General features: G+C 60.1%; 1 protein-coding gene across 2 annotated transcripts; it reads right to left on the reverse strand.

The window, feature by feature from the left end:
- Positions 1-1069: 1069 nt before the first annotated feature.
- Positions 1070-7636, reverse strand: Scn3b (sodium channel, voltage gated, type III beta subunit). Of its 2 annotated transcripts, XM_013009661.1 has the most exons (5): positions 7473-7636; positions 6186-6411; positions 3425-3563; positions 1502-1590; positions 1070-1195 (listed from the first exon to the last, which is right to left on the reverse strand). In XM_013009661.1, the coding sequence occupies exons 1-4, from the start codon at positions 7569-7571 to the stop codon at positions 1527-1529; spliced, it is 528 nt and encodes a 175-aa protein (XP_012865115.1). In that variant the 5' UTR covers positions 7572-7636; the 3' UTR covers positions 1070-1195; positions 1502-1526. The 2 variants fall into 2 exon arrangements, with proteins under 2 accessions (XP_012865115.1, XP_012865114.1); XM_013009660.1 differs by having other exon boundaries at positions 1070-1590.
- Between the last annotated feature and the right edge of the window lie 887 nt (positions 7637-8523).

Genomic DNA, 8523 nt, shown 5'->3' on the forward strand with positions numbered 1-8523 from the left:
AAACCCCAGTGCAGCTAAGCAAGCACGTGCACAAAGAAAGCAGGAAGAGAAAAGCAGTCATGCAGACCACCTCACTACAAGCTACATGCCCGGTCCACCGGAACCAAGCGGAAGTGGCGTGGAAAGGAAGAGCTTGCTGGACCGGTTGTGACTAGGTAAACCTGTGCTAACCAGACTTGTTTCCTACTGTAACAGTCTATCCCCAGTCTCCGAAGGATAGCGTGGAAAATTCCTATTAAGGGTTTTGGATTTATTGCAGTATTTCCTTCCGACTTATGTGTGTGGGGTCTCATTTCAAGGACATCTCTGGGATGGAAGAGATGGAAAGAAAATGAGCTTGTTACATGCAGCCCAAAGCCCAAGGAAAATGGCCTTGTGTATAAATCTCCCAGCTCCGAGGGGCAGGCTCTGGCCGGGCCTCAGACACTGCCATCTGGCATCCTCTAAGACCCCCCTCCCCTCTCTCATCGCCGGGTGTGAAGGGTGTTGCCCTTGGATCAGTCTCTAAAGTGAAAATGAGGTTGACTAATATTTTTCCCACTGTTTCTCTGCTCTCTGTAAGGACAGAGAGAAATCCAAACAAGATCAGAACGGTGTCATGTGACTCCGACGAGCTCCTTAAATTGCCCTTCGTCCTTGGTGCCTCAGGACGGAGTCCAGGTCTCCAGAGACCGGTCGGGCTCTAGTGCTGGAGTACTAAGCTCCAGAGAACACCTCAGTCCGTATAGAAGGAGAGCCTAGAGAGGCATGCTTCTCTCTGGAGCTGTAGCCACGTGGGCCGTGAACTGGGGACACTCGACCTCACAGTGCCCCGGTACACAGCAGGCTTTTGCTTTGACCCGGCCGAGTCACTGCCTGCGTCCATCTCCTGCAGCAATGGAGGCAGAGCCGCCCCGGCCGGGGGAGCGGAGGGACGCTCTACCCTCCAGCACTTCTGCAGCACTGGCTGCCCACGGGAGAAATCCGGCTGGAAAAGGCAGGAGAGGATGAGGTTGAGTCCATGGAAAATGCTGGCTCCTCCGTGGTGGCAGAGTCTTGACTGAGTGGGGTGCTGACGGAGGGGGAGGTCAGGAGTGAACGGTCAGATGCGGTGGGTGCACGCCGCGTGGGCAGGGAGGGGTGCGGCTGCAGCGAGGGCGGGCTGGGCTGCGCCTCCTGCTGCCCTCCACCTCTTGAACCCGGGTGCGGAGGTCACCTACCAACGACAAAACAACTCACTGAGAACTTCCGGCCCCGGTGGAATCCAAACATGCTGTGCTCAGAGAGGGAGCAGGCGAGGATCGGATGCTGGGGAGGCGGGGGAGGGGTGGGCATGAGGTTTCCCCACGGCTCAGGTCACCCCTGAAGGTCACCCCTGAAGGACTGGACACCTGAGCATCGACCAAAGAACCTCAAGGGTGGGGAGGACCTGGCCTAAGGAGCCAGACGTGAAGTCACTGGGGCTGCGGGTGCCCCAGGCAGCAGAGACCCCGCAGTCCCCTCCCCGCCATGTCCTAGTCACCTGGAGCCACCGCGAGGCCCTGGCGCTATTCCTCCACGGGGACCGCGGCGTTCTCCTTGTGCTCCGACGGGATGGCAAGGTAGTCAGACCTACAGGGCGGGCAGGGAGGAGAGTCAGACCTACAGGGCGGGCAGGGAGGAGAGTCAGACCTACAGGGCGGGCAGGGAGGAGAGTCAGACCTACAGGGCGGGCAGGGAGGGGAGTCAGACCTACGGGGCAGGCAGGGAGGAGAGTCAGACCTACGGGGCAGGCAGGGAGGAGAGCGTGGCTTGCTCGTGGATCAGACTGACATGGGCCTACAGGTATCAGTCTGGGAGCAAACTGTGAGATGGTCTGGGAAGAATGACTTTTCCCGTGTGTCCAGGAGACGCACCATGGCACTGCCTGAGACGCTTCCCCCGAGTTCCTCATCTCAGAGCTGCCTGGATCACAGGAGTCCTATCAACTAAAATCCAAGTTCCGTGAGGCCACGCTTCTGGTCACTAATTCTCCAGACTCTTTTATGCTTCTATGTGGAGTCAGGGTAAATTTCCTGGACTTGCCTCTGGTCGCTGTGGATGGGTCACAGCTCTCTGGGATTCTGGTTCTTCTGAGGGTCTTAGTTCCAATTCTGTTTCCTGTATGGACCCAATCTAGGTACTTCCTAAGCCTGGGTACTTCCTGTCTAAACATGAGCATTTCCTGCTCGAGCACCAAAATCTAAGCAATTAAGAAATCACAGCCTGTTTCAGCATAATTTTTTTTCTTTTTTTTTTGGGTCCGGTCGTGGGGCCTGAACTCTGGGCCTGGGCACTGTCCCTCAGCTCTTCAGCTCAAGGCTAGCGCTCTACCACTTGAGCCACAGCGCCACTTCTGGCTTTTTTCTTTTTGCTTATGTGGTGCTGAGGAATCGAACTCAGGGCCTCAGGCATGCAAGGCAAGCGCTCTACCACTGAGCCACCTTCCCAGCCCCTCAGCATAATTTTTTTATGTGTATCTGATCACATATTTTTTTTTTTACTTTCCTGAGGTCATAGATATCGTGTAAAAAGGGTTTTATTTATTTATGACTTAGTGCCAGTACTAGGCCTTGAACTCTGGGTCTTGCGCTCTCCCTTGGCTTTGCATTCTACCATTTGAGTCATACCTCTGCTTCTGGCCTTTTGCTGGTTAGTTGGAAGTAAGAGTCAAATGGGCTCTTCTGCCCAGGCTAGGTTCAAGCCGTAACGCTCAGATCCCAGCCTCCTGCGTAGCCAGGACTACAGCTGCGTGTGCATCGTCGTGCGCAGCGCTTCACACACATCTCCAGGTGTTACCAGCCCTGGCGTTCCAGGCTGTTGCCTGAGTTCTTTTCTGTCTTTCCTCTCCCCGCTCAGCCTGCCAGCGTGGTCCCTTAGACCCTTCCCTCTCGTGTCCCTCATTTCTCGCATGTGCTCTTGAGGGACCCGGGGTCTTGGTGGAACGAGGGAGGTGTGGGCTGGACAGGAGAAGTTTACAGCCCCTGGGTGGGGTCTTCAGTGGCCTCGAGGTTCTAAGGGAAGAACGTGGGACTCGAGGTAGCGCCCTGGAGGAACCAGCTGACCCCACACAAGGAGTGGCAATGGATGCGAGGGACAGGGAGACTAGGTTCAAATCCCACCGTCTCCATTCACTGTGCCCAACCCCAGCGGGCCACTTGACCCCTGCCTGCTGCTGGAGACTGTATGGGCCGGGGCGGGGGGCTGCGGGGCGGCGGCAGCGGCTGGTCCTCCCCTCACTGGCTACACGCAGGCCAGCGTGCGGCAGGGATGGGCTGGCAAGGGTCTGCAGGCAACTCGCCCCCTTTGCTGTTGCTCCTCTGTAAATGGGGGCGACGGTGTTGCTGCGTGTGGGCTGTCCTGACGGCTGCCAGCCGCCTCCTCGCCCCGACAGCTCTCACCGTGACTTGGGCGGCTCTGCACTCACGCGTTCTCTTGGGCTGCCTCCTCGGCCTTCGAGACCTTTCTGTAGCAGTATATCATCTCAATGAGCAGCCACAAGGTGAGGAAGACCAGCAGGATGTACATCATGATCTCCGAGACCACAGAGGTGAAGTCCTCCCCAGCTGCGAGGAGGAGGAGGAGGAGATTCAGATCGAGTGTGTCCCACATGCCCATATCTGCCGCGGGGCCTGTTCTGTGTGCGCCAGTACTGGGGCCTGAACTCGGCGCCGCCTCCTCTCGTCTGGCTGCTTGCTCACAGCTGGTGCTTTCCCACTCCAGCCAGGCCTCAAGCCAGTACTTTTTATACTGGTTAGCTGGAGATAGTCCCTTGGATTTTTTGGCTTTAACTTTGATCCTCAGATCTCAGCCTCCTGAATAGCTAGGCTTACAGGTGTGGGCACAGGTGTGAGCACTGGTGTGAGCACAGGTGTGAGCACAGGTGTGGGCGTTGGTGTGGGCACTGGTGTGGGCACTGGTGTGAGCACTGGTGTGGGCACTGGTGCGGGCACTGGTGCGGGCACTGGTGTGGGCACTGGTGTGGGCTAAGTCTGGCTTCACTGAGCATCAACACTAAAGGAGCTGGAGCTTTCACTGGCTCTCACTGGCTGCTTCATTCAGGGTTCCACCCCGGAAGCTGTTCTCAGGGGGTGGTTTTTCTTAGTGGTGCACTAGGGTTTGAACGTAGGACCTTGTGCTTGTTGGGCAGGTGTTCTACCCCCGTGAGCCATGCCTCCATGCCCCTTCTCAGTGGTTTCCGTTCCTCTAGATAAAGAGGCTTCAGATTTCTATTCAGAACAGGAGCCAAGAGCCTAAGGCCAGGAAGAGTCCAACTTGAACAGAAAGGCCCAGGGATGGGGGATGGGGGAGATGGGGTCGCCACCTCTGAGCAACCGGGGGACGGGGAGGGTCCCATGGGAGGCTGCCAAGGGACCACAAGGACAGCAGGGAAGAAAGGAGAAGACAAACAGAAGGTGGGTGGCGGTGGGAGGAGGGAGGAGGGCAGGCGGCTGGGGTGGGTAAATGGATTCTGCCTCCGCCTCTCTCTCCCTTTCACACCCGTGAGCCAGCCCCTCCCTCACAGCCCCAGAGCCCCCTCCCCCAGTCCGGAGAGAGGGGGGTGTTTTAACCTAAACATGACAGACAGCACCCAACCCACTGAGTTCGCACCTGCAGCTTTGAGTCTCCCGGGGATCCTCCACACTTCTTTCCAACTGAACCATCCGAGCAGCTCTGAGGTTCTAATAACAACCCTGTCTCCCCTCTCTTCTTACCCAAGGCTGCCTGGCTAGCTCACTTCCCCAGGGCCAGGGGGCCTCTGGAGGCAAAGGCCTCGGAGTGGCATCTACCTAGATCTAGAAGGCCGCAGCCTACAGTTCCGGAGGTTGAACAGCAGAGGGCGCCAGGCTCCGGTCCCCAGAGAGGAGCGGGCGAAGTAAACAGGAGAGGAATGGAACTTTTGAAGAGAAGCTACTCCATACTCCAGAGAGCCGCCAGCCGCGCCCTGCGGACACGGAGAGGGGCAGGGACCCCCCTCACGCGGGTGCTCTCAGCATTTTCTGCCTCCATAAGGGATCCACCTTCCACTTTAATCTTGGTGTACCTGCATCTTCTCTGCCATTCACTCTCAGGACGGGACAACCTTCACCTCTTTATTTTTACCACAAATTAAAAACATCGACTGCGTCCCGGAGGTCAGGGTTCCTGGGTCACTGCTCCAGGCAGGATGCTGACTTTGACCTCACTTGCTTTTTTTCATGACCCAGGCTACAATGAGCTCACCCTTCTATGTCTAAGTGCAGCCATGATGCTAAGAACATGCTAGGAACATGCTAAGGACATGACTGAGCGGCCGCTGTGAGCGGCCCCTGGTTGAGCTGATCACACGCTGGCGTGTGAAGACACATTTGCAAGGAGCTGGAAGTACAGCGCCTGGGCCCGCTGGCGAGACTACAGGAGGGAATGAAGAGCTGGGCGTCCTGCCTGGGTTCTGGGCTTGGACTGTGTTGGGGTGCTGCGAGAGCCACCGGCTCACAGACACGGACGCAGCCAGAGGCGTCTGCAGACAGTACCCTCGGACAGCTCTCGAGGGTCACTTCCAGCCAAGAATGGAGATATGGGAAGAAAAATGCCACAGGTGACGAAGGCTGATGATTGCTGCAGAGAAAGCCAGACGCCAAAGCCAAAAAAAGATGGTTCAGAGCGCGTTCTCACAGCGCCAGCATCCCGGGCGGTCTGCTGCACGATGCAAATTCTACAGAATCAGAAAGTGTGTGTTCTAAGAAGCCCAGCGTGAAGGGCGGGTGTGGTGTCGGCCTGGGGCACCCCGTTCTCAGTACGGGAGAGCGAGGCGGGAGCCACAGTGCAAAGCCAGCCCCACGAGCCCTGCCTGAAAAGCAGTGACAGCGGCGAGGGCCGGGCCGAGGCTCGACTAGCAAGCACGGGCACGAACTCAAGTCCCACTACCCCAAGAAATAAAAATGAACTACTGCATCTGGCTCTGGGCTTGCTGAACCCTGAGAGCACTGCTTTGGCGCTGTCGCTGGCTCCAGGTGGGAAGGGAGAGAACTTGTAGATAACCCCACGCTTCTCTGAGCGTCCACGCAGGCCCCGGCTGGCTCGCGGCCCCGCTGTCCTCCAAGCCTTGGCGGGGCAGAGGGGCGGTGGTGAGGCAGGGCCTCCTGCCAGCCCGCAGCGTCCGCCAGGTTCCCCCCCTCCGCCCCCCACCGGCCGGCCCTCCGCCTCACCTTCCTCCGTGACCCGGAGGGGAATCAGCCGCGTGGTCTTCACAAAGGGCCGATGCGCCTCAAACTCGAACTCGCGGGACACGTTGCAGGTGTAGAGCCCCGAGTCGTTGAGGGTGACGTTGAGCACGGTGATGGACACGTCCTGCAGGTCCTTGCTCCCGTTCCACTGCAGCCGCCCCTGGAAGGGGCTCTCCACCTCCTGGTGGCCATTCCGATACTCAAAGATCTGCAGCAGAGGAGCGGGGCAGGTGGAGCCAGGAGAGGGGGCAGGGGCAGGGGGGAGGGGGCGGAGGGCGGGGGTGGGGCATGAAGGAAAGGTGGGACGGGCAGAAGGGGCCATGTCCCCAGGAGAGCCACACTGCGGCAGGGGTGGAACGGTAGCGGAAAGGAGGCAGACAGGTGTTGGGACACGTGACCCACAGGGGAGAGGTGGGGACGGGTGAGTGGGGAAGGCCTGGCAGGAAAAGCCAGGGGAGAAGGGGGAAGGAGGGAAGGTGGCTGGTGCTTTCCGGGGGGCCCAGGAGCAGGAGCAGAGGAGGGGCCGCAGGAGGCAGAGCAGGAGGCGGGGCGGGAGGCATGGCGGCCCAGCCTGGCTGGCCCTGGGACAGGCGGCAGCTGGCCTGGCCAGGGCAGGACCCAGGGTCCCCCGCTGCCCCTGGACATCTGAACCTCAGGGTTTTCATGTTGGGCCTGCGTTTTCCGAAGGACCCGTGCCCCCGTGCCCCCGAAGGGCGCGCACCAGCTGCGGCTGGACCAGCGGGATTTCCCCGGCGAGGTCTCCATTTCCTGCTCGGCCAGGAAGGTAAAGGGCACTGCCAAAATGGCTGGGCGCTGTCCCTGGGCTTTTCAGCTCAAGACTGGTGCTTGACCACTTAGGCCACACCTCTACCTCCAGCTTTTTGCTGGACTTTCCCGTGTGGGCTGGCTCGAAGCCGCCATCCTCAGATCTCAGCCTCCTGAGCAGCTAGGATGATGGGCGCGGCGGGGCGCGGGCGGGGTGCGGGCATAGCGCTGTCTGGGGCGGGGCGGGGGGGGGGGAGCGGGCAGCCTGCGCTGCGTCTACAGGGAGGCTCTGCTCTGCTCTGTTCTGCGTTCCCTAACCACCTCCCGGGGGACTGCGGGGAGGATGGGACAGACCAGAGGCCACAGGACAGGCGCTAGCACACCCAGCTCTAAGCAGGGCTGCCTCCCTCCTCCCAGCCAGGCTGCCTCTGCCTGCCCGCGGCTGAGCTGAAGGAAGAGAGGCCGCGTGGGAGCCGGGGAGCGGCCGCACAGGCCGGGACATACAAGGAAGTCTTTACCGCCCTCCGGCCTGTAGAACCACTCGACCACCGTGGTGGCCTCCACCTCCTCCCTCTTCATGCAGGAGATGCAGCGCAGCTTCATGGGCTCGCCCTGGACCGCCTCCGTCTCCGAGGGCACCTCCACACACACGGGGAGGCAGACCCCAGCTGCAGAGCGGACAGGGAGGAGGGGCAGAGAAGGGAGGCGTGAGGCGGGGCGGGGCCCCGCGCGCGGGCGGATGGACGCACGGACGGGCACGGACGGGTGGATGGACGGCGCTCTCCCCATCTCCCCGTCCAGGCGGGGCACGGGGCTGGCTCCCAGCCAGCAACCCCCAGCCACAGAGTCCTTCCACCCTGCCACACCCACGGCCACACGCGCGTGTGCGCGAAAGGACCTGGCGGAGCTCTAACCACTTCCAGGCCTCCACCCAGGGCCAAGCAGCGCGGCAGGCGCTGTGTTGCTGGGAGGCGCGGCTCCTTGCTTCTGGGCACGCCTGGCACACGCGTCTGGAAAGGTGGACGCGACCTTGTGTTGTTTGTTGTCTGAGACTCCAAGTTCTCTAAAGCTGTCGGGAGACCTCACCCTATCTGCACTTTAGGAAAAGGGGGGGAATGGGGGGGTGAGGCCTGGTGAAAGGCACCAACCCGAGGCAGGTCAGACAGTGCCACACCTCGCGTGCCCCCGGGGATTTCCTCACAGGTCCTGCCCTCCAGACGCACAGACCCACGTGGGCAAGGCGAGTGTACCAGATCTCAGATCAGGCTTAATCCAAAGTGGGGCACAGCTGGCAATAAAACAAACGCAAATGTGGGTGGCACTGACAGGCAGAGGCGGAAGGAGCTCCGCGGCGTTCAGAACAAATCTGCACGTCGGAACCTGCCAGGGACATGGCAGCTCACAAAAGGAAGCTGTGTGCAGCCGCCGTGCCCACGGGGGACAAGACCCTGAGGGTCTGCCGGCAGGGTCTGGTGAGAAGGAACGCATGCGTGTGTGCGCGTGTGTGTGCGTGTGCATGTGTGCACACTCATGTGGCGTCCAGCATGGACAAAGA

The sequence above is a fragment of the Dipodomys ordii genome, unplaced genomic scaffold (genome assembly GCF_000151885.1).
Source record: "Dipodomys ordii isolate 6190 unplaced genomic scaffold, Dord_2.0 Scaffold10, whole genome shotgun sequence".
Classification (NCBI taxonomy): Eukaryota; Metazoa; Chordata; class Mammalia; order Rodentia; family Heteromyidae; genus Dipodomys; species Dipodomys ordii.